Source organism: Limanda limanda, chromosome 20, assembly GCF_963576545.1.
Source record: "Limanda limanda chromosome 20, fLimLim1.1, whole genome shotgun sequence".
In the NCBI taxonomy this organism is placed as follows: Eukaryota; Metazoa; Chordata; class Actinopteri; order Pleuronectiformes; family Pleuronectidae; genus Limanda; species Limanda limanda.
The window spans coordinates 20,128,656-20,155,639 of record NC_083655.1 but is presented as its reverse complement, the minus strand read 5'-3'; the positions used below and the strand labels follow the sequence as shown (position 1 = coordinate 20,155,639).

At 40.5% G+C, this 26,984-nt stretch overlaps 1 protein-coding gene across 1 annotated transcript; it reads right to left on the bottom strand.

Annotated features, from left to right (window-relative positions):
• Positions 1-1,182: 1,182 nt before the first annotated feature.
• stk17a (serine/threonine kinase 17a) lies at positions 1,183-26,540 on the bottom strand. Its single transcript, XM_061094133.1, has 7 exons — positions 26,344-26,540; positions 15,607-15,819; positions 7,863-8,004; positions 6,868-6,994; positions 6,241-6,289; positions 5,185-5,364; positions 1,183-1,540 (listed from the first exon to the last, which is right to left on the bottom strand). The coding sequence occupies exons 1-7, from the start codon at positions 26,523-26,525 to the stop codon at positions 1,183-1,185; spliced, it is 1,251 nt and encodes a 416-aa protein (XP_060950116.1). The 5' UTR covers positions 26,526-26,540.
• Positions 26,541-26,984: the final 444 nt, after the last annotated feature.

The window sequence follows — 26,984 nt, the reverse complement described above, 5'->3', positions numbered from 1 at the left end:
CTATCAGCAGTTGTGCTGAGCTGTTAATCTTTGATTGCATGTAGACCGCCATATGCTGACCTTTTCAGTTTTTCAGAACATTGTATAAACTGATAGGATACTAAAGGATAAATCCTCTATTTTACAGCGTGAATATACAAATAATGTCTTCAGAAGAGTGACAAAGTGCTCCACCCCCGCTGTGCTGAGATTCTACCTCCGTCCTGAAACACAGAAACTGAACCAACATGTTTATCACTCTGTTTTTTCCTCCTCTGTTTGTCTCTGGGGGAATCCTAATGTCTGGACTGCACTTCTGCATGCAGGCAAAGACTCTGATCGTTACACATGTGACCTTCATTAAAATAATTCTATTAATGGTGAAGGTCAAAAAAGTAGAAGGACTTAAGATATTATTTTCTTAATTATATAAATATGATTTATGAGTTGCTCTGGATCTTTTGGTCGTATCACACTAACTTCCTGAGCAGATGTAGTTGTTGTCTTTTTATTTTTCTGAGAGCTTTTTTGCCATGACAACTGGACGACAGAGGAAGATTGTACCACACGACAAAAAGCTCCAAAAGACCTTCTAAACAGACCTGGTGGTGATATTAGCGTAATTTCCAGTATAAAAATGAACTTTGAATCTAAGTCAACAAGTAGATTTGTATAGGTTTATTTATGTAAGGATGAGGATTTATATTGCACACAACTTGCAAATTTACAAACTGCTAAATCCATTCAGAAAAAGGGAAAAAAAAGATTTAGGGAGTTTTGGAATCTACAGTGGAGTCATGGAGCTTTGAAATGCACCCTGGAGATTTAAAGGCGGGCAGTCTTCACGTGTGGAAATATGTCAGATGTCATATGTCACACATTTGTCTAACGTTTGGCCAGTTATTTAAGAGATAATAAAACTACAACAGCAAACCAAATGAAATACAAGTGAAATAAACCTACTGTTGCCCTGTTAGGATGTGGGAGTTGGCGGGAATCAAGCAAGGAGATGCATTATGGGAGAAATAAGTGAGTAGGTACTTAAAACAAAGAACTTAAATCCCACTTCTTAAATAAAATCAATTTGATTGTGCAACAGCATCCGATTATACATGTACAGTATATATGAAGGAGAGTTTGAATAAACAGAAGGTTTATTTTTGTTACCGTGACAACAGCAACATTTCCTGTGGGTAAATGGGGTCAGTAGATGAACTCCCCAGGGACCTCCTGCAGGGCACTGAAGGGCTCCTCAAACTTGAAGCGTTTGGAGATGGCCTTCTGCTCAGCGGCCAGAGCCTCCTTCTCTGAGGTGGAGGACTGGCGACACTGACCCAGAGTGTAGGCAGCCACGACGATCAGCTCCTCTGTAATTGGCCGTTCTTCCTCCTCCTCCTCATCCACAGCCGTAGTCAGGCAACTGGGAGTTTCAGGAGTACTGGTGGTGCTGGACACTTCCTGCTCCTTCATTGGGAGGATCTCCTCCACCGTCTGGGTTTCCTGAGTCTTTGAGTGCTGAAGCCAGGGGTGTGTGAGACACTGCTCCGCTGTGGCCCGATCCCTAAAACACACACACACCCACACATGAATGAAGCCACCCATCTCACATACTGCTTTGGTTCTGCATTGAATGCATGTTTATCAAGGGCACTTTGGATGTTGTAGCCTTCTGCTAAAACAGTTTAAATGTTTTTTAACAGCCAAAAAACAATGATGGGGTCTGAAAACTACTCTTAATGCACAGTGAGTCCTGGAGTAGGAGGTTCTCAATCCGGATATCAAGATGTCCACTAGGGTTCACCAAAGCTTCACATTTCCTCATTTATCTGAGCTCGCAGCACTGCTGCTGTTATTACGCTGTAGTGTATATCATTCATTTTGTCAGAAGATATTGTGACTGTAAAATAATTTTTTCAAAGGAAGAGAGCAATAACTAATGATAAACATTAGATTTTCTGTCACAGAAAAAATTAATACATACATGTCACGTTCCAATCAGAGTAATATACACAGCCATAATCATAAAGGTTGAGTGTACTCAACCTTTATGTTTTTTTGCCATGATTTTTGCCCTATGATAAAAGCGTCTGCCAAATGACATGTAATGTAATGTAACCAGCTACAGCATTATTTTTTTATCAAAAAAAGTCCAAATCAGGAATGAATCCGGAGCAAAACCATTGGCCTTAATGTACAGTAGGCAGTGAGAGGAGTGAGAAAGAACCGTCAACAAAGTGCAAAAATAAAATACATAGTTTTCAATACGTGCAGTGCAGGGTCACCAAAATCAATAAACACATAATTGGTCTATTCCTGGTCAGACTACGACCCTAGCAGTAAACTTTTAGTGAAACCACATTATAACTGATAAGGATTGTTTTTTAAATTTTCTGGTGTGACACCAATATGCTTCTGTAGTTTAACTTTAATTAGGGCCCGAGCACCGAATGGTGAGAGGCCCTATTGAAATTGTAAGGATTTTTATTATTATTATTATTATTATTTCCCTTTGGAGGGCTTTTTAAGGGTCTAGACATGCTCAGAAAGTTGTGAAACTTTGCAGGAAATTCAAGGTCTGCGGATATTTTTGTATTCTGGAGTAATCTGGATTGGGCGTGGCAAAATGGCTCAACAGCGCCCCCTGGAACCAGCCCCTAGATTTCCACATAACAGATTTTCACCAAAATCGTGACATAGGTGTATCGTGACTAATCATGAAAAAAAGTCTCAAGGGGCATTATGAAAAATGCAACAGGAAGCCCGCCATTTGGGATTTAGTGGCCATTTTGGCCATTTTGGCCATTTTTGGCGATTTTTACTTTAATGTACTTGTCCCAGGGCTTTCATCAGATCAACTTCAAATTCAGATGAGTGTCATCACAACAAGATGGAGAAAAATCAACTTTTCGTCACACCGTGTGACCGTGGCTTGGCGTCAAAGTTTGATTAAACGCCATCAAAACACGAGGTTCTGTATCTCAGACATATTTGGTCCAATCGATTCCAAACTATACACATAAGACAAGAGTCCCGGCCTGATGACATCTTCACAGAAATCATGACTTAAAATCACAGCGCCCCCTGGTGGCAACAGGAAATGTCTTGTTTTTTGCATGTCTTACACTTGGATGTATTACTCCTCATCCACTGACCTCAACCATGTCAAACTCTACCAAATGGGTCTCAAGACATTGATAATGAAGAAATAAGATTACTGTGACTTTTCATCAAACGCCATAGTAATGGCGTGGCATCAAAGTTCATCAACTCGCCATGACACACGAAATTGCTGTAACTTCCGTGTTCATGGTTCCATCTCCCTCAAACTACATGTGTGTAGTAACATCCCCCCCCTGAAGATATTCATATGGTTTTAAGAAATGGGCATGGCAAAAAAACTGACTAGCGCCCCCTAAAGGGCAGCCCCGGCACTACGATTGACCGACATGTACAAAAATACATTAGGGCATGTGTCTTTTCATAACAAACAAATAAGTCTCTTGGATCAATATGTTAGATCAAACAGGAAGTCCGCCATTTTGAATTTAGTGGCCATTTTGACCATATTCACCATTTTTACTTTGACATACTTGTCCCAGGGCTTTTATCAGTTCAACTTTAAATTCAGATGAGTGTCATCACAACAAGATGGAGATAAAAACTGATTTAGGGATTGATTTTTCGTCACACAGTGTGACCATGGCGTGGCATCAATGTTCATCAACTCGCCGTGAAACACAAAATGCTGTTACTTCAGTGTTCATGGTTCTATCTCACTCAAACTACATGTGTGTATCAACAGCCCCCACCCTGAAGATATTCATATGGTTTCAAGGCCGTGTGACCGTGGCGTCCCAGTTTGATTAAACGCCATCAAAACACGAGGTTCTGTATCTCGGACATATATTGTCCAATTAAGTCCAAACTAGACATGTAAGACAAGAGTCCCGGCCTGATGACATCTACACAGAAATCATGACTTTAAATCACAGCGCCCCCTGGTGGCTACAGGAAGTGAAGCGTTTATTGTCCAATTGAGTCCAAACTAGACATGTAAGACTAGAGTCCCAGCCTGATGACATCTACACAGAAATCATGACTTTAAATCACAGCGCCCCCTGGTGGCTACAGGAAGTGAAGCGTTTATTGTCCAATTGAGTCCAAACTAGACATGTAAGACTAGAGTCCCAGCCTGATGACATCTACACAGAAATCATGACTTTAAATCATGATTTCTGTGTCCATAATTTCTTGGTACACATTATCATTTTAATGGTACCAAATACAGATTGTAAAAGACAGAGTGCAGCCTGCAGATACAAAGCCAAACGAAACAAACAAAACCGTGAACACTGAAAAAGTTAATCTATGACTTGTAAAATAACATTTGGCCAACTACCCTCCGCAGCTCTGGAATGAAAAACACAAAGTGCCTGCGTGTAAATACAGGAAGTGAAGCGTTTATTGTCCAATTGAGTCTAAACTAGACATGTAAGACTAGAGTCCCAGCCTGATGACATCTACACAGAAATCATGACTTTAAATCACAGCGCCCCCTGGTGGCTACAGGAAGTGAAGCTTTTATCCTTGCCACAGAGAGGAAAACGCATCCAACGCGGAGACGTGCGCTTGGTCATCGATCGCTTTCTCCCCCGACCGCAACAGGCTTCAACATGCAGGTGCTCGGGCCCGCAAGTGCTACAACGTAGCCCTAGTTATTCATGTTATTATTTATGATATATTGTAAGGTGTCCTTGTGTGTCTAGAAAATGTGCAGTGAAATAAAATGTATAATTATCATGATTCTTATTATTATTATTATTATTATTGTTGTAAGTAAATATATGTAAATAGAAACAATTAAATGGTGATTGCGGCTGCATTAAAACACAGAGAGAGAGCAGGAGCAAGAGGAAACTGGAGGAGGCTCAGATTGTCTCCCTCCCTCCCTTACTCTGACTCTCACCAACACAAAAAAAGTAGTTTTGATGCCCAAGTAAAAATAACTGTTGTTTATAGATCAAAAAGGAAAGGGTAGTAGGTGCTCTGTAGATTAACTCAGTCAACTCACACACATACAGACTATCCTCTGCTTATTAGTAGATAGTCAACCTTTGATTGCATTAATACATTTTGCCTTTATGCTTTCTGAGAATGTGCCTTGTATGTTCATGGGTCTTGTGGACGAGTGAGGTGTGGACTGACTGTGGCTTTTTGAGGAGCAACATCTGGATGAAGGACAGTGCAGCCTGGTCCAGGTGCTGCAGCTCCTCCTCCATGTAGTTGACATTGAGCTGGGAGATGTTGAGAAACGTCTCCTGCTTGTCCTCGCCCAGGAATGGTGAGATGCCCGTCAGCATCACATAGGTCAAAACACCAATACTCCTGAAAGAGACAACATGGAGCAGAGGGCACACAGGGTTAGGCAGAACACAACCAAGATAATATAAAGCAATCCCAAAACAATGGAAAGAACTCAGATATCATGAGAGAATTGCAAGAGTTAAATGAGTGATATATAGGTAACTACAGTTACTCTACTAAGCTACATCACTTGCAGGGCTAGAAAACTCTTTCTCTGTCAATATTCAAAGAAAAACTATATATGACACATTGTTAAAATGACAGATGGTTGCAAAAAGCATTCACCAATAATTAAATGAAGCCCACAGATAAGTTACCTAAAATTGTTCAAAAGATTCCAGAGACATAATGACTAACATTTACAAATAACAAAATATATTCAAATATAAAACACCTCAATAGTATATTTATTTAAATGAATAGAATAGTGTTCGTGGTTCATATCCTCTACCTCGTCCACTTCATTACAAACGTTTTTGCAGAAAAAAATGAAGATGGGTTGTCCTTGATTGTTTGTGTTTTGTTGTTATGCTGGGACCTGACAACACTGTCATTCTGTTAGGTATCCTTGTTAAAATATAACAAAATGAAATGTAACTATCATGTTGAGAGAGTGACAGTTAAAGTTGGGATCTCTGTGGTCTGTCTGTAAGTTGCTGTGCGCTACAGTGTGATTTAAAACATTGTCAACACATTCTACAAACCATTTCTAACTTCTTTATTAAGTTTGTGAAGGAAACTAAAATTTCTACAAGGAAACAATATACAGTTGGGACACTTTTGACCCTCAAATCAAATCTTCATCCTTTCAAATAGACAGACCTGAGTCCAGGTTAAGTTTATGACACTGCCCATTAAGTTTATCAGAAAAAAAAGACTTTAAAATAGTTTTCTTACCACATATCTGTTGCTGTGCTTATAGGCTCATAATTTAGGATCTCCGGAGCTGAAAAAATAATAACACAAATTATCATTCAGAATTACATCAGTTTAAAAAGTAAAATTACTTAGTCATGATTTTAAGCCTCTGTCCACCCAGATTTGAGGGTGTGTTTGTGTGTGTGTGTGTTATTGTGGTGAAAGTGTGCGTCATTTGTCCTGCAGATATAAAATATATAATCCCAATGTTCTTGTTCTGCTGTTTGTACATTCATTAAGAGAAAAAAATAAAAAATAAAACTAAGTTGTAGCCATGACAGGATCTTATACATTCACTCCAGATTCAAGGTGGGAAGATCAAGAACACGATGGTCATAATCCAACCAAAATGTGAAATTCAGTCACAGTTTCTCCTTCTATTCCTGAGGTATGGTGTTAAATAAAGGTCATAGAAGTGTTTTTGCAGAACAATGTGATGTCACAGTGAAGTTGACATTGTTGATTTAAAATTATATCACTTCCTTATTTTATTTTTATTGACTTTTGTATGAAACTTAACTTAATAATTCTTGAGACAATGACTTCACAAGAATGTGACGGAGGGACAAAGTTGTGTCGCATAAGTGAACCTTGGCAGCGACTCACCAACATACTCTGGGGTCCCCATGATCTCCCGGAGCTCCTGGTGGCTGCAGACAATCCTGGACAGGCCAAAGTCCACGATCTTAATGTCACCCAGAGGAGAACTGCTGGTCAGCAGGATGTTCTGAGGCTGGAGGGACATCACAGCAACCGTTACACACTCACCTCACACACACACATGTTAGGAGGGACTGTGGCAGTCAACCATCTCAAATTCTGTCCTTCATGGACTGTGCACCAGTGCTTTTTATGGTATACCACTTTCATGGTCGTTTTTCATGTAAATGTGTAAATTTATCGTTTCAATTCAAAAGTTGGTTTGAACAGTAACAGAATAATTTAAGTTAACTTAGGTTTGGTAGCAGGGCCAAAACTCAGCCACACCACAAGATATCATTTACCTGGTCCACCCACCACACTCACTTTGTCTCAGAATATCCCTACCCACCTTTTCCCTTCCTTCCATCATTTCACAATTCGACCTCATCCCTTCCTATTAAGCCTGGTGCACAAGTCTCATTCTAGGTTCCATCTACAGGGTATTTAGTCAGCTTGAGAGGAATGAAGCAGAAGAGTGAAGAGATGGAACCACTACATTGAAACTCCCTCTGCCAAATTCTTCAGGGCATCCTCCAAGACACATCTTCACCTCAACCACTTACCTCAACATTCAATCCTCTTTCCTCTTCATCCAAGTTAGATATTAACAAAACCTTTAAATTACATGCTGTTGTGGCGTGGTCCTGTATAGAACTAATTCATCAAACAGAGCAGGAATTGGCAGAGAACTTTGCAATGCAGGCTTTAACTGCTCTGAAATGTTAAATGTCTGCCATCTTAGGTCACAGCAAAAGCATTTTACCAGAGGATGAAATAAGCTTTTGCTTGACTAACTGGTGAAGGTTTGCAGATCAATGAGGAATAAGAGTGGAACTGAATGGAGCAAAAAATGGAAATGAGAAATATATGTGTGTCACTGTGTGCTCCCCTTCACTGACCTTCAGGTCGAGGTGGACTATGTTGCTCTGATGGAGGAAGGTGACTCCCTCCAGGATTTGCCTCATGAGCCTCTTCACGTCCTCCTCACTGAAGCCCTCGTCCTCTGACACACACTGGTTGAAGATCTCGCCTCCAGCCGCACTGCATGACACATACATCAGATGAGAATACAAAACATGTTCACGTTTAGGCTGAATCTTTAGACTAAAAGGATAAGAGTTCATCCAGGTTTTCTGTAAGGCTCCACCAATCTTTGTCCAGTGTCAGGAAGGCTACAGCCAGGGCAGGTCACCAGTCACTACCTGTGATTTAGAGTTCTCACTTGACCTAACTTCAGTGTGTTTGGACTGTGAGAGGAAACCAGATCGTCCACAGGAAAACTCAAACTACAGCTCTGGTTCCCTGTATCACCACACGCTCACCAAAATGATCATGAAACTTAGGTTTATGTGAGACTTTTTATGGTGAATACCACAAGACACCATGGGAATAAAAACATTGTCTCGTCCCAATGTGTGTTTTGACTTGCTGGAGTTGGAGGCAGAAATAGAAGAAGTCCTCTAAATATAGCAAACTAATTGCAAGCTTCTCTTGAATGAGGCCACTTGTACTGATCACATTCTTATCACCTCTGACATGAGAAAACCAGGACTGCAAGAATAAAATAAAAACAACATGAACATTGACTCAACCTACTATCAACACTGAAAGTACTGGCCTTCTTTAAGCACCTTTAATTTCCTTTGACCTGATAAACTCTGACGGACAAACTCAATTAGAAAACCGAAAAAGGAAAAAGAGGGAGGGCAGTCAGGAATAGACAAGGTGTCCCCTCAGGGTGCTGGTGAATTAGGCTTTATCTCAGAGGAAGGTGGAGAGGGGGAGGAAGAGGAGGGGTGAGGGAGAAGGATGTGGATTTACAAGTTGATAAAAAGGGCCTTTGACCCGACAGAGAAAATAAAAACATAAGTCTGGGGGCTGGACCTAATGAAAGTCAAATAGTTGCTCACAGGACATCCATTCTACTTATTCACAGTTATCAAAGAATCAAAGAAACCCAGACGCACAGAGCGACCAAGTTCAAAGACATTTTAACTGAGCTGCAACAATAATAATCATTAAGATCAGTGTGATTCAGCTCAGTTTCTCATTTTGATCTGGTTTTGAGCATCATTGTTATCTTATTTCAGAAATCTCTGTCTTTCTGTCACTAAACCATTCATCTTAGTGGCTACACACTTGGCTTAATTATTGTTAAGGGCCCATGAAAGTCCAATGTCAAATTTGATGTGATGCGTACAAGACTGGCGCACCAGCAACAACTTCCATGACAACTTCTGGACCTCAGTTGCAAGGAAACTTCTCAAGCTTTAAGATATGTTTCCATTTAACTTAGGTCAAACTCATATAAACTTGTGTTACTATACATCATTTCCTGAGGTAAACCAGATTTACATAAGTAGATGTGGCTAAACACACCAGAACAGCTGTGACGACACCGAGCTAAACCCTTAGCTAATGTCTCTGCTAAAGAGGTCAAAGAGTTGATTCCCCCCCACACACACAACAATTTCTCACTGTTACATCTTGTTTCAGGTACCTCTAACTTTCTCTTATTATAGAATACCACATCAATGTGTGTTTGCCAATGCAAGTACAATTTGTCAAGAAGTCAGCTATTATGGCTAAATCAGTCTTTACACACATCCTCACAATGCAGGGTTTGGTTTGTGTGGCTGCTTTAATGAGGAAGTGTATGTGTGTATATTCAGGAAGTATCAGAAGCCAAAGAGTATTATGTTTTATAATCAGGTCAGCTGAGGGAAATGTGTGCGTGAAATGATTGGTTTCTAATCTGTGTCACTGTTGCGCGAGCACACACACACACACAGGGCTGCTTTCATGCGTTTAACTGTTTGAATTACAGTTCATTCCTCAGAGGATCAGACAGAAACTAAACCAAGTTGACAAACAGAAAACAACAACGACAGACGTCCCCATTAACCCACTCACAAACACACAAAAACAGGAGCTTTACTCATGACTACTGAGACTAGACGCATATCTGGGAAATTTGGCCTTTTATTGAAAACTGAATACAACCCATGTATTTCTTAAAAGTTTGTTTTGACTCAGGAATAGCAGAGTGTGAAACCTGCCTCGTCTTCATCAAAATCTTGAAACCAATGGAATCATCTTTAAAAATTTGTTTTGCCGAACCATCTTCAAAGGTGCTTTGTCAAAATTGTTTCAAATTGCCCTTTAAATCCATTTGCCAGGACACCGTAATGTGCAGAGTGTAGAGTACGTCAAATTATTTGTTGAACTGTGAGACTTGATGCACCAATCAATTAAAGTGACTTCACATATATCTCCATCTATTCTGAAAACCCCAGTGACCGAGAAGCCTCACTAAATGGGTCATTCACACCACCAGCAACATACACACGGCTCCACTGATACGGTCCCTGACAAAAACAGAGTTTTGCCCCTGAACCCTGACCGTGGCTTTGAAGTCCGACGAGAGGTCAGGTTCAGCCAGTCACAGTTTGATTGGCGAGCTCCTAATGTAATGAATGAAATCAGTTTCGGCTCAGTGCTGTGGGAATGGATCATTTCAGCTTTGATCAGCCACCCGTTACGCTCAGGCCTCAGATGGTTTTAGTGGAAAAATAATAACATTAACGTCAGCTGACCTAATTATTTGACATGCTTTGGTCATGCCATAAACATAAACCCATGAAAACAATGAGGGCTGGGAAATGTAGGAAGCTTTGAACTGGAAAGCAGGGGAACTATAAAAGTCCTGAATATTCATTTATGAGTGAGTCTCTTAAGGATTCACAGAGAACGAGTGGAGAGTGCGATCTCAATCAAGGCAGACAGAGATTCTCTGACAGTGGAGGAAGCCATCTTCCCAAAGAACAGCAGAGACAAAGAGACAAATGTGCGTGACAGAGAGAGGGGAGGGATAAAGTCAGATTGAGGTCAAGTAAATTCCTAAATGTGGCCCTCCATATTGAACTCATCATGTTTTCCTGTCCACCAAATTGGAGTTTCCCATGAGGTAATGGCTCCATTTACTGCAGAAAAGTAGCAACGTGCAATACGCTAATAGACTCACATTTGTTCAACTGTCTGACTCATTACAACAAATTAAGACTGTGATGGGTCCTTGGGACATTAATGAGATGAGATCCAGGACATCCGTTTTCTCTCAGAGCCCCAAGAACACACCAATATCTATAACCTGGAATACAAAGCTCCAAGTTTTATTATGAGACTAGACATACAAATTTATGAATATCCACAATATAAACACTAGATCAAGGATTCTTATTTTACCTTTAGTTTTTATTGGGCTTTAGTGGTTAAAAGCCAAAAGGTCGGGGATGTTTTTTTTAAAACATAAACTAAGAAGTAGCTGTCATGCATGACACACAGCTAAAGGTAGGCCAATGAAGTTCTCATACAAAAAAAAGTAAAAGCAGCGTGAAAGACAAGCAGAAAATATATATATTTTGAAATGCACATTTAAAAGCTCCATGCCCCCCTTGTTAATTAACAAACAATAAAACATTCCGTATATTAGCTTTTTTTGGATCACCTAACTTAATTCAGCAAATTCACATGGCTACCATTTCCGTCTGATGTCATGCTCAGTGCGGGAAGCTAGGGTAAGGGTGACGTTAGCTAGGAAGTGGTTGAATGCTAACATTAGCTATTATCAATAGCTACTGTGCTATCAAATAAGCTGTTTTACTTTGAAACGTTTAGTGTGACCTCCAACCATAGCAGAACAACATTACTCTGTAAGGATGATATTTGAAATTCCCATCCTGAGTGTGACATCATTGGAAAATGGTCAAATTGTGCATTGCTGAAAACTCAGTGGAAGGATGTGGTATTGGTAAGGCAAAAAAATATTAGTGCAGAACCAGATCAGGGGCGGATTCAGGATTTTTTTCCCTTCAGCTTATTAATGTTGCGAGGTAGGGTGTTTTTGAAACTTTTTATTTATGTTTAAGTTTAAGACATATTTAGGGAACTGATATCAATGAGCTTGTGTAATTTGTGTTATTCTAGACAGGATATAAAATCTGATGGTACTGCTAAATGAACATGACACATTATTTATTTTGCTACTATAATACAGTAAGAATATATTAAACCAGATATTGAAGACCTGTCTTATCCTAATGTCATTTGCAAGCTGATGATGAATAAGTAAATAAAACAGAAAAACCTCAATAGAGTCGACCTGGGCCATCAAGTCATTCCTCTGTTTTGTTTATGCACTGTGACTCTCTCTCTGGGCGAGCGACCATACTTTGGCTGGTCTAAAGAGCTTGTGCGCCTCAACTGACATAATAAACTCCCAGCTGGAGCTCAGCCAGCAATGAGGCCATGGAGCTCTGGGCTCTCATCCATTCTCTCTGGATTCCTTCATCTCTCCGTTTAATTGTTTTCTCCAACACATTTACACTATTTTTGCTTCTGTCTTTTCCCTTCCTTTTCTCAAACTTCATCACTTGCTTTCATTCTCTCCCTACCAGCCTGAAAAAAAGCTTTGGGCCTCTTTGCCTATTTTCCTCACTCTTACCACCTTCCCTCCCTCTTCTCCTCCCATCGTGGCATGAATAGTTTTCTATGTCAAGTTGACCCTCATTTGCAAAATATCTGCCCCCTCCTTCCTCCTTTCATCCTTCAATCCTCCTTCATTACCATTTCCCCACTACCCAAAATATCTGTCAGCTGTCAGCCAAATAAAAGATGGGCAGAGAAAAAGAAAAAAAAGAGAATGTCGTCCCTCTTCTGAAAGAATGAAAGCATTCTGCTCTACTTCCTTTGATTAAGAAAAAAAGCACAGAAGAGAAATGCTCTAGCAGTCCATCGAACACTTGGCCCTGAAGTCCTGTGATTCCTATGGTCATGACTCGAATGATCTCATATCTTCAGATTGTTGATTGTTTCATGGGGTCTAATGTAGCTTATGGTGCTAGTCTCTTTTATTCAAACACTTAAATGACAAATGATCCATTCTATTGTCTGGGTCAATAACAGCGGATGTGATGCAGACTGATATATGAGCATATTTGATGAAATTTAGGACAATGAATGAGTAAATCATAAATTGTCAGCACGGCCCCATTTAATATCCTTAATATGGCATTTTATACAGCATCCTTAAATCTGGATCCTACATCTATCCATAAATGACAGAATGAAACATGTCACTCAAACTGACCAAACCTCATACAAAAGGGTGTGGCAAAACTACATTATGCTAAAACCACATAAACAGAAAACACATGAATTATGAGATAAATATATTGTCCACTGCAGGGGCCTTTGAGTCATCAACGTGAGAATTCCCATAAAAAAATAATAACCCTCATATGATGCATATTCCTTAATAACTTTCCCAATTATAGTTGAATTGTATTACCACACCATCAAAGTTGTGGTGTCTTTCTGTGTTAGTATGGGTCGTCTGTGTGCGTCTGTGTTGACTGTGTGTGTCTGAGGAGGAGCACTATCCTCACCCAGGACAGCAGTTAATTCTGAGATTATCCTTTTAATGAACAATGGCTGGGATTAGGATTATGGGCTGAGGTGGGGGAGGATTGGGCCAACTGGAGAATTTAACGGGGCATTTATTGGATCTCCTTAACAGAACAGATTGCATTGTATAACCTGTGCTGCTGACTGCAAATAATTCTGTATAACAACAAAATTCACATAACACGGACAATACTTTAACTTAATTTCTCACTCCTTTTACAGTTTAATTCAACTTCAAACAATAATTTACATTAAACAGAGGCTGCACTGATTTACTCATAGAGACAGATTAGGAAAGAAACACCCAACTTTACGAAAGCGCAACACTGAATCCGGGATTAACTTGTCCGTCATCCCATTCAACACAAGGGGCCAGCTGGCCTCCAGTCTCATCAAAGGAGGTTCAATATCGCCACCTGATATGATCTGTTGCTGTGTCAAACAACCACAGATGTATTTGGAGCTGTATACTGTACAGTAAAGGATTCTTGTTTCACATTTGTATCATTTAGTAATGGGAGCTTTCTTACAGCTTATGACACTATATCTGTGCAGTGAAATCAGCTCTGCATTGTCAATGGTGTATGTGTAGAGGTCAAACACGACGGATGACAGCTGATCCAGGATGTGTCAATACCTTCTAATCCGTCAGACTCTGACGGGAAGGGAGTTCTGTGGGTCACTATGGAGAGGGACGCAGGCAAAATCCAATATGGCATGGAAACGGGGAGAAAAACAGAGGGGAAGTGAGGGAGACCTTCTTGATCAGCCCGCCGTGGCATGAACTAACGTGCACGCGCAGACACACACACACACACACACACACTATGGGAACCAGGTCAAGCGTGGTCTGGGCAAGACCAGTGAAATTAGATCATCGACAACTGGTGTAGCTACTGCCATCATCACCATGCAGTATCACATGCATGCGTGTGTGTGTGTGTCTCACATACTGGGTCAAACTGAGCTTTGCTCCAGTTGGTCTTTTTTCACGGTTACTAATGGATTTAACACATCAAACCGCTGTCAGTGTCTGTCTCCTTCACCTCTAATCCTGGGACACAGGAAACCCAATCCAGGAGAGAGAGATAGAGAGAGAGAGAGAGAGAGAGAGAGAGAGAGAGAGAGAGAGAGAGAGAGAGAGAGAGAGAGAGAGAGAAGAGTGTGTGTGTGTGTACAGAGGCGAAGCACATTGTTGGAATAGCTAGTGTTTACAGGAGTGTTAACATTTGTCCTGAAGCTCTACAGAACTAAAGAGCGGTCTGTTTCCTCTATCCACTTTTCTTTAGAAAATATCACGTTGTTCATTTCCTGAACTTTCTATGTTTAGTCACAGACAAAACAAATCTCAAAACATTTATGAAGAATTCCCCGACAAATAAAGTTCCAGAACCAATAATGACAAACATAACTCATAAAGAGAGACTCTATGACTTGGTGAAAATCACCAAGGGAGGACGTGAGGAGGAAAAACTGAAAATAGCATTCAGACAACAGAGCTTTTATTCACAGTAGACGTTTGGAAAAGTTTTGGATCCTTCATTAATGTCATTGGTGAAAACTGTGTGTTTTTCCTCTTTTTTCTGACTGCAGGATAATATCCACCTGGATTTCAAACAGCTAAATATTAAATGTGACATGGAAAACCAATTTTAAACTGTTCTAATATAGCGATAAATAGGAATGAATAGTTTTTTTGTTAATCTACATAATACAATGTATAAATAACTCATATTAATGTTCTTTATCTGATCTGTACTTTACCTATTTACTTTGACAGTAGGTACTAGTAAGTATGTCAATTTGTCATTATTTACTTATTTAAAGATTTCTTCTTAATGACAACGGGGCATTATTCACTGCTTGTTCAGCTTCTACCTGGTCTACCTGTGTGAATATATCATATTTCACCTCCTGACTGATCAGTAACTGAGAAGATAATGAACAGCTCAAATCTAAGGGGGTATGGAGCTTTCTACCCCGAGCGTACCATTAGTGGAAAATGGGCAACGTGTGAATATGGTTTATATATCACTATTTCATTATGTCATACATCCCTTGTTCCATGGCTGATTAGGAAACCCTGGAGTTCACTGGTACACATTAGTTTAAACAGCCAAGTAAGCATTCCTAATTGCCACTGGTATACTAATCATTGTGTATAGATTGGATACTCACAACTCCAGGACCAGCACCATCTCAGAAGCCATCTCATAGACCTGGTGGAGGTTGACCACCCGGCGATTAACTGTAGCCAACTCGAGCACTGCAATCTCATGAATGATCTCCGTCCGGCAGTCCTGGCCTTTCCGTCTCTTCCTCATGAACTTTGCAGCGTACTCATGGCCCGAGCATTTCTCCACACACTTTCTGACCACAGCAAACTTCCCCCTGGAAGACAAGATGAACATCAGTGGTGTGTAGGCACTTGCCATGTACCGTTTTGAATGGAACAGGAGGAACACTTGCACTTGTTGCATTAAGCAGATACCAGGGTTTATTTTTATATGGAAGACCTTCTACTATGCCACACCTCATATTTGTCTAACAAGCTAGTTTATAGTTAAGCATGTTTAATGCTCTAGTGTAATGTCTTAGCGTGCCAACATTTGGTAATCAGCACTTAACACAAAGTAAGATTGCCTTGTGATCATGCTTGCAGTTTGCTATCATGCATACCATACCAAACCACAGTGAGTAGAGTGAAAAGCACACATTGAACACACATCTCCCTGGCTGTAAGAGAACTGTATGCTTGTCGTGCTAACATGCACAGTGAAAAGGGTATCTACCAATGTTAAGCCAAATTCTGCTTTCCTGCAGAGGATGTTAAAAATGTGGATATTTTGGCAGGCTACCAATGCTGTGAGAGAGGGATTGCGCTAGAGAGGGACAGAGAGAGTGAAAGAGAGAGAGACAGAGAGCAAGAACGACAGGGGGAAGAGGTCAAGTGCCGAACATAGCTCTACAATGAAGCAATGATGCAGGTCATCGGGCGGGGGACATTGTCTACCACATTCACGTAGTTAATGGGGACACTGCCCACAATAAAGAAAAAAGATAAGATATGCACTGATTTTGTTTCTCTGAAAAGTTTTGCTGGACTGTATCAGAGTTGAGAAGGAACAGCAGCTGGTAAATCAGAATTCTGAAATCCCAAAAACTAATTTAATAAAAGAGTCAGAGCTGAAAAATGGGTATTATCTGCAAGAAAGTATGGTAAAAACATATGTCAAAGCTAAGTACAGATCTGAATGTAGTTTTATCCAATAATGAGCGGTGCCTGTGGATATTGTTGGCAGCATTTCCATTTCTCTTTCCACCACCACAGACTAGCCTGACCCAGTTTTATAAAAGAGTGGAAGGATGGTTTCATGTGAAGACCACAAAGTGCTGTGTGCACACATATGTGCTCTGCCCAGGGGAAATCCTCTGAAATGCAGCTGGTGATGGAGATGACAGGCTCCCATCACGCCTTCCCTCTGGCTAGTGTTGGCAGTCAATGCTCCAATAATCAGCAGCAGCACCCTGTCTGAACCTGACTGGTTCATAGCCAAGACGAATACACACCGACACGTCAGAGCTCTCACAGCTTCTATAAATTTGGATCAAAAGGTTTCTATGGCATCACATGAATAAAGATGGGATGTAAAGACATTATAGTAAACAGACCTTTGCATTTCTCTAGGTATTTGAAAACACAATTGCACCTACTTTCTACTGACTTCTACCTAAGAAAGAGTAAATGTATATTTCAAATTTTTTAATTTGGTCTGTGTGATAACCATCCAAACATTTGTATATAGTGCAGCTAACATAGCAGTCTACTTAAGCAGCTACTTACAAAGCCACTGCCACAGTAAGTTACACACAGAGTGGCAAGTAAGAGATTTTAATGTTTAATTGTGAATATTAATTTAACCATGTCAAATTTTAGCAGGACCAGCAGACCCTCCTACTACAATAGTATCATGAACTATTACAACACTCAAAGATATCAATGTTTCCTTATATTTTGAAAAAACAGTTTAAATATAAAAGGCAAATATGCTTAATCTGTTAAATGTTTAAATTAACTCTCACCTTCTCATCTCTTGCACTTGTGACTTACACGACTGACTCTCTATAAAAGCTTTACTTTGTACAATTTAAACTAGAATATTACACGCTTTCAGCGACTAAACATTCAAATTTGTTTAGTTCTTCAAATTAAACTTCCACCTCCCATTTGCACCTGCAATTTTCAACATCAAATATCAGAATTTGAATTACTCTGGAAAAAATGGGTGATTTCTAGTTATTGAGTGACTGCCAACCACAGCAATACAATCAGTATAAATGCCTAATGGTTTTCACTGCAGGGTGAAAGTGCAGAAAGAGTGCAGAGTTTTTACAGTCTTTTTACATTTTAATCATAAGACACCATGCTTTACATATGACAACACTCGTTAAAAGTCCAGAGTGAGCGAATCAAGGATTTTAATTTTAACAAAGAAGAGTATTATAATAATTCAGTGCTGCAGGGGCCGTAAAACATGTTATTATGATTAGAAGTGGCTATAGCCTGCACAACACGCAAGAGAGATATTTGAGATAAGACTAATTCAAGTTCAGTCTTTATGAACCCACAGCTAAGAGCGAGAGGGGAAGCTGTGAGATAAGACCACAATGAGAAAGACTGTAGTAGCCATAGAGGCCGAGTGTCAGGGCACAGGGCATGACGAGTGGCTCTGGGCCTGAAGCTCTGCACTGAGCTGCTTCATCCTCAGCTGGCCTCATGTGAGAGTCATGGGGCCGAAGCTGCTGGAAGCTACAGATTCCAGCAGTGAGAGATGCTTTTGATTACGAGACTTGGCATCACAGCGGTGACTTGTAACACATCTATTTATTCCTGCAACTGGCTTCTCCCTTTGTTAAGTGAATTTGATAAGCCCCATTTCAAACGGCAAGATTGATGTCACTAGATAAGTTAGTGAAGGTTTGAGTGATGACAGTGATGAACTTTGATTTGCGTGAGCATAGTTTTTCTAGTTACTGACTTTTTAGGAAAAACTGTCAATCAATTACTTTGATCTCAATAGATGTTGATAAGACATTATAATCACCTGGAACTATTGTCTTTATACAGCCAATACTTTCACTGAAACAGGACTGTCACACTTTACAAAATCATTTTGAACGTTGCCTAACTCGAAGTTACATTATGATTAAACAGTCATCAACACAAGTTCGACATCCGTGAGGTTGAACCCGAAATATGTCCTCAGACTTCCTCTGAAAGGTTTTGTATAATTGGCCATGAATATGCATTAATCACAGATTTCTAGTTTTCTCGCTTTTCAGGCATTCATTGGGTCAGAAAGACACAATATACCACTTGGTTGCAGTTGTACTATGCATTGTGAAATTCAAATCAAATAAAAAAAATTACAATTACAATTTAAATATGGATTATTATTATTTCCCCAAATTCAAATAATATTTCGGCCTTAAAATTAGGATTCCAACACTGTGGAACCATTCCTACCTGGTAATAAACTCAATAAAGTGTCAAAATCAATCACACCGGACATTTTAAAGGAAATACGTGTGTCGGCTCAGTACTGTAGTGTAGAGCTCAAATTTGTTTCTTTAAGTTAGATTTCGCTGTGGGCTTCCTCAGTCACTCTCAATTTGTGTTTTGTGCCATTGCTTGATTGTTGAGCTGCCATCTACCCCGCTGTCGCTCTCTCTCGCTCTCACCCACTCACTTTCACACAAACACATTGACCTGTTTGTAACTGGCGATCAGCAGCACCAGGAGAAACCCCATCAAGTCGGAGAGCTGGTGGGCCATCAGAAAATCCTTTTTTCAATCACATCAGACAGGAAAAAAGCATTATAGCACCTGCCATTTCTAGGGTGCACCTTTCACTGATCACCTTTAAAACTTAAATCACCATCATCAAGTGATATTTCGACAAGTACATTCACTCTCTCACACACACACACAAAAACACACACACACACACACTCTCACACACACACACATACTCTCACACACACACACGCACTCACACTCACACACACACACACACACACACACACACACACAGATCCAAACAATGCCCTGCTTGTATGGCTTTTTTCGGCATGCAGGGGTAATTATTAAATGCAGAATTAAGTTGGGATTTGAATTTTTCTGAGTTTTCATGGCTTACAGAACCCTGGAGGCAGTGTGTTGGAGTCTGGGTGTGGCTATGCCTGGGATCAGTTGAGAGATGATGTTTGGTTTGGGAGTCTGGGCCTGCTCTTTAGAAACCATACTGGGCCACCACAGCCTTTTCTAAAGCGGCATCAGCACATTTTCAAAGCCAGCAGCCTCATTCACAGGCTACACCCTGAAAGAGATGGCTTTTGTGTGTGTGTGTGTGGCGGTGTGTGTGTGTGTGTGTGTGTGTGTGTGTTTGTGTGTGTGTGTGTGTGTGTGTGTGTGTGTGTGTGTGTGTGTGTGTGTGTGTGTGTGTGTGTGTGTGTGTGTGTGTGTGTGTGTGTGTGTGTAAACAAACCAAGCCAAAGGTGGCATGGTTACATTTAATGGAAAGAAGCTTTCTAATGGATGCAGTGGATGGCTTTGAGAGGTCAGAGCCTAAAGCCTAGCTGCAGCAGAGAGCCTGACAGTGTTCAGTGTGTATTAATACACTGATACAGTGCATCAGCTGTTCAAAGGTCTAAGCATGGCCTAGTTACTGTGCAAGTGTTTCCTAACTAAGTGAAGATGTATGCATCACTGATTAGCACATACAATCTTTTATAGAGCTTAGCTTTTACAGTATATATTTACACTGAAGAGTTTTCAGGTTTAAACTCTCTATCTGTCCCGCTAATGTGCCCTTGAGCTTTTCTCCATTGCAGTGACTTCGAGGACGCTCTAAATAGGTTTTTCAGGCGGACAAGTCACAATTTGCCATGTTTTCTTAGTTGTAACAACTTATAGCTTTTAAACATATTATGTATCTGTCACGACTTTGCTGAATATGATGTCGTCAATTTTGTTTGTTGTTGTATAAATGGTTTATAAACTATAACTAAAATGTTGGTTGCACTTATACATTGACTTATATGTAGCACTTGTAGTTTTGTTTTTTTTAAGCTGATTGTAATGACATAATTCTTGCTGTTCTGTGTTTGTACTACAGTTAGATACTGGAATTCTCTTATTTGTATGCATATTATCAGCAACTCCTGCTTGCAATGTATACCACTGGATGTGCAGACAGCTACAAGTGGATTACACCAATACTGAAGTTTCTGGCGAGTCTCTTTTCTATTATTTGTAAGCATAATCATGGACGTTTACTTGTAATGGTCTCTAGAGCTGATGTATAAATCACACTGAATGAAATACAAGTATGTTTCATGCGCTGTATTACCATTTCACTGAGTTATGATTACGATTTTTGATTCAAATCCACCTCATATGGAAACTCTTCAACCCATCTCTTTGGCCTTTGATTTTATCCTGAAAAGTCCCTGTCTATGACTGATCCCATCCTTTAGTTTCCCAAAGGGCTAAAATGCCAAGATGATTAGTACGATTACAGGGTAGCACAGTGACAACTTTATTCCACACTTCCCCTGTCTAAATGGGGCTTCGGATTTCATGCAGTAGAGATGTTTTTCCATCCACAACCAAATATTAGCCGCGAGTACATGGGCTTTATAAAAACCATGTCAGTGAATCCCTGGTTCTCACCATGTGGGCTGTGGAGGCTGTCTGCAGGCTCAGAGCTAGTCTCGGTGACAGGCGGCCAGGCAGCCCTGGATGCATTTAATGTAATAAAGATTTCCATTGGCCTGTGGCCAAACCATCCTACTACAACAGATTCCCTGTGTGCACAGCAGAGCTGGTTGGCAGTGTGAATCCTCATTTACTGTCATCAAATATGTTACAGGCAAGATGACCTCAACCCACACGCAGGTCTAGAAAAAAAGACATTGATCGGAGTGTGCCCAATAGAATATTACAGACAGTATGCCCACGCATCTGGAGGTAATACTGAATGAAGAAACACGAATCAGCCATGAATACACAAGTGAGAGTTTAAATTGATATTAAGTCTGCAATTTCAGAGTGAAACTGTCCACAGACGGAACAGATCGTATTAGCTAGCAGCTAAATCTGTTCTCTGAGCCATCTGCTAATTTTGTCTTCTGAGCTTACAGGTTTACTTCTTGGGATATTAAACATTTTCTACCCATTATTATGCAATTCACACAGTTTTTGGCACTAAAGCAACTCTTCATGTTGATTTCCTCATTAGCTCTCATTTATTTTGGGAGATGACATCATTGATGATTGTTTCTTTGACTAAAAAATGTGTATATATAGTCGACCATCGAGTGTAGGTTCAACTTAACAGTTAGCTTGGATTCTATCACAACATTAGCTGACAATAGAGGACATCGTTTAGATAAACTGTGATTCGGGATCTCAATGTTTTCAATTTAAAGTTGATAGATTAGGTTATGGAAATAGTCAACATCCTGACTTTGTCATGACATGGAGGAGTTGGTATACCGTACTAAAAAAGGACAAGATTAGTAATCAAGCTTGACAGCGCCTTACAAGTGTGTGTGGAAAATTGTATCTATCAATTAATCAAGTAAGTTAGTTTAAGGACCTCCCAGAATAGAATTAAATTGTTGAAGAAAAACATAACATATAAGCAAGTCTTTGTAAATGAAGAGGTCTAAATACAAAATAAGTGTGTTGTGTCGACTATTATCAGCAAATGTATTCAAAAACTAATTTAACCTGAGCCATGCCATTGGCTTCCTGGTGTGACATTCATTCACGGAAGATGAGCAAAGAGCTCTACCCAGGACCATATGGGCTAACAGGAGAGTGACCATCTCGGTCACTAAGACCCATTATAGAAAAAGCTTTGGGTCTTAACCGTATGCAATTCAATTTCCACTTGACCATTGTCGGAGTCACTAAAGGAGCTTGACTGCAGACCATCTGGGACACCCACTGCAGAGACTCAATGGAAGGTATTACCTTAAACTCCCCCCCAGCTGGACTTCAACCCCCAAACATGCGACACACCCAGCCACTATAGTGTGGGGCAGAGTGCAGCTATTTAGTGCATTGACAAATTGTTATTATTCTTTTCACAATACGCACTTTCCTTATTGCTTCTGGAATGGATTTTCCTTTTAAGGTGATCTCAGCAGCCAACTCACAAATCTCATGTCATAGTTTCGAGCAACAACAAAGACTATTTACTGAATAAATACATTATTATAGCCATCATAGTTTTCACTCTAACTTGAAATAGAAGAACTTGACATAAAAATGTGAAGGGTGAGTATGTATATATTATGGATTGTAATTATAAGCCCTGAGAGCCTGGAACTGTCATCTTTTACTGTCAAAGACCAATTGTGTAAGGGAAGTTACTTAAAGTGTTTTTGGCAAAGCAAAGCTGTTCTAAAATGTCTATATTCCGTTTTGGGGATTGAGTTTAATTAGAACAGGGGTTTGTTCCATTATATATACAACATTTTTAGAAATGAATGGAAATAAAACACTAACTTTTCCTTCTTTCTAGATATGGACCAAATCCAACACCAAAAGCCCCACTTCAACCTGAGAGGTGGCAAGTAAAGAAACTTAAATGTTTTAAAAGTGTTTTAACATTTGACTGAGCACAAACTCAGGGCTGAGTAATTATTCACAACTGCTTTTAAAGCTTCTCACACTTGATGCATTTCAGGAGTTGGAAGAATTTTTAGAACCTATGAAGGTGAGGCACTGGAAAGCAGCTCTTACTTTTATTATGAGAACTGAATCATATAAATGCTGAAAATTCTGCTGCTAAATATTCCGTGTTTTAATTTTCATTGTCATTTTATTGCACATATGGTTCTTTCAAGAGACCTCGTGTCTCACAATTGAGCAGCACTGTAATGTCTCGGTTTTCCATTGGATTTAACTGTTGTTTTGATTAGAAACCTGAAATATGTATCTCCTACTATAACCCGTCCAAATTCCTATAAAAGTTTAAATTTCATGTCTCTTGCTGGATGAGAGACATGAAGAGAGACTTTACTTTTTTTTAAATGCTTAGAAAGTGTCAATGGTGGCAGGTTTTAAATGCTTTTGGGCATTTCTCAGAAAGGCAAGCGAGAGAGGATAGTATGAAACAAAGGACCATTGGCTGGACTCAAACCAGGGATTCAGCTTCGATACATAAGCATGCACCTATAAAGGTGAGCGGAAGAGCCTAGGAAGTACACGCTTTAAACTTTGTTCAGCTGTTCTAAATGTAATCTTAACCAACTTCTACCCAGCACAGACTGAGTTGGGTTAAATAAGTTTCCAGGTGATGATTATTAAACTTATTTCATGCCAATGTCTTGATGCAGATGAGTGTATGACCATTGCAATGACAGTTGTTTCAGAATTTAAATTCAGGGAAGGCAGGGCAGATTATAGACTAATGTAAAAGCTTCTGCAACCTGGTTACAGAGTGGGCTCTGGTTATTATCTCTTGATAGCTGCTTTATAAGTCACAACAAAAGTGGCAAAAGTCTTCACTAATCAGAGGAACTGATGTGTTGTGAACGTACAAACTGAGGTTTTTGTGGAGCCTGAACATTTCCCTTTGTGGGCACTGTGAGAAAGTGAGTGGGCCATGTAACAACCAGGAAACCTTGTGCTTCAGTCCACACATGGTGGGAGGTGGGCTGCGTCTCTCAACAGCTCAGTGGGGAAACTGCTCACCATGAACACCGCACTTCACGCTTTATAAACAAACACACACACACACACACACACACACACACACACACACACACACACACACACATGCAGAGCTACAATGCTGCGTTACAGGCAGAATGTTCTGCATGCCTGTTTCATGATCATGCTTCAGTTTTAGGAGCTGTGCAGCTGTGAATTTCCCCAGCAGAGAGAGACCAGTGTGGGATAAAGGGCCAGAAAATTTTACATACAAAGAGTAGAAACAATTTCTATGGAATACAAGTAAAGCCATATCAATTCAGAATTTTTTTTTTTTTAAATGATTATGCACATAATTCAGGTAATAACTCAGTAACTGCACAGAACAGTGTATGGGCAAAGTTTACAGCCAACCCTCTAATCTGAAAAGGCCTCATGAATGGAATTCCACCACGGACTTCAGAAGGCTCGGAGAACTGGCCAAGAGTCAGCCAGGGAATAAAAACACAAGTGGTTTGGCCGAAGCACGCCAACCCCTTCATGTGTGATTACACAGATTTACCACCACAACTATGTGCCAGCTTAGAACAGCTTCAGCATCACAAAGAGAAAAAGAAAAATCACCTAAGTTGATTTGATTCAAAACTATTTAGTGGGACCACGATGCTGCTAACCCAAAGCTCCATCAATACCATCTGGGCTATTGTCCTAACTGCTGCTGCAGAAGAAGTCAGTCGAAGAGTTCTGTAGCAAATGGCCCTGTAGTCGCTGAATTCATCTAAAATTAGGCCATATTTTAGAAGAATATTGATTTTTAAGTGTGTGTGTGTCAGTATGGGAGAATTACTATTACTATTCAAATTGTTTTTTTTGAAAGAAGTAATGTATAAAAACTGTATAAAAACCTGAATAGGCAGAAGAGAGTATTCGTTACTCTCAACACTGTTATGAGCATGCTTACATTAATGAGTAGACTAGGACACAATGATCCAGAGCAGCAGCTTGCTCCACATGAATCTTAACACATGAACTTGGGTCAGCTGATCTGTTTACTTCCATGCTGTGGATCCGAGTAGTACTGCAGATTAATGTAACCTTTCATGTTGTTCTGTGGCAGCTAATCTCAGTCACAATGTCATGTCATGCGATACAAAGCCACCAACTCAACCACACACACACACACAGAGCCTTTGTTGTGGTCCTCAAAGACTCGCACAGCTCTATAGCAGGAGATTGTTGGCTGGAATTTACTTTAATGAGCCAATTCGATGCTCAGCTCTTATCTCTAAAGTTGAATGTGGGTGAAAGCACCAGCACACCCACAGTCCTGTTATCTTTTCCAAGAAGCTGAGAGAAAACCAGTTTACACTCACAATTTGACCAAAGTCATACTGCGGTGATTAATCATGGCAGAAGCACATTCATACCAAAAGGGGATTGGCCTTGTGACTTCGTTAGGGGCTGTATTCCAAAGCAGTTGAGCATACTGGACGGAGGGGATTTCCCGTAATTATTAACCTTTAAGAAATTCTGTGAAACATTAGCTGTTTCAGGCAGGCGCAGAGCTCTGGCATCGCTCAGTGACCTGGATCTGACGTTTGACGTGACAAAGACATAACAGAGCAAAATGGGGATATGTTAGATTTGACAATATTTTTATATAATCCTTTATTCACCAGCATTAAAAAAAAATGCCAATCTTTCAATCAGCTGAATGCATTGCCTAACTATTAATGATATTGCTTTGGAATTAAGTCAGAACGGATGTATTTCTGTGCATCAGCAGTTGGTCATTAATGAAAGTCAATGCTTTACTTCTGCCAAATCAAGCTGGCTTAGTGATCTGAGGGGAACTTGGCACAATAGGATAAGTGATATATATATGCAATACAAGATATATGATTTGATTTAAGTTATTAAAGAAATGGAGCTAAGAAGACACATGTTAACGGTGTCTCTCTGTTAGCTGTCTCGATCCATTCACTGTCATCAGGTGTGGATCCAGGAGCCTGGCAGACAGCCTGTGGTCCCCGTGCCAGCAGCTGAACATATATCCATTCAGCCCAAACAGCACGAAACAAACACAAAACTTCTACATCAACAACCAAAAGTCACGAATTCCGTTTCTGATCGCCCACAGGACACTAACTGGTTCGGAGGTAAGTCAGTAGGTAAGTTGATCGTACCTTCCGAGCTCTTTGCCGGGGATGATGGTGTAGTGGTCGGTGAACGGCTGGTTGTTGATGCTGGTCTGGATCTCCGTCAGCAAGCCGCTGGCTCCGCGGCTCGGGCTCGGCTCGGCCGCCGGGCTGTACACGAAGCGGCCCCGGCTCCTCGAGTCCCCGGCGCGGGGACATTCGGGGATCATGGCGCTCGGTTCGTTTGGCTCGGTCCGTTTGGCTCGGTTCGGGTGAAAAACGTGAGCTAACGGCGAACGTTAGCAGACTGACGTTCAAAGACAAGTTTAGAAACGAGTGGAACGAGTGGAACGGCAGCGCGACGGGAAAGTACCAGGGCTCCTCAGCTTGGGAGTTAAATCATCCGCATAGTGGAATGTTGAGATGAATGACAAGAGAGTCCGGCTCATGTTGGATGAACTTCTTCTTCTCTCCTCTTCTTCTTCTCTACTTCTTCTCTGTCACAAACCTGCGGCTGCTGGGCTGTCAGTTACCATGGCAGCTCGTGTTGACTGACAGGTGCGCTGACCTATAGGATGAAGGACAGTGGAGCGTTGTGTTGGAGGAGGGTCCCGCCTTATTGTTCTGCTGCGTTCCCATGGAAACACACAGCATGGAGCATTGTTCTCACCGAAACATTCAATAAGTGG

Bases quoted from the DNA above. Each gene is read 5' to 3' on its own strand.
- stk17a (XM_061094133.1), bottom strand. From the start codon at position 26,525: ATGATCCCCGAATGTCCCCGCGCCGGGGACTCGAGGAGCCGGGGCCGC. The intron at 15,820-26,343 runs GTACGATCAACT...CTTGTCTTCCAG, and splicing joins CCCGGCAAAGAGCTCGGAAG to GGGGAAGTTTGCTGTGGTCA. The intron at 6,290-6,867 runs GTGAGTCGCTGC...TTATTTTTTCAG, and splicing joins GGGGACCCCAGAGTATGTTG to CTCCGGAGATCCTAAATTAT.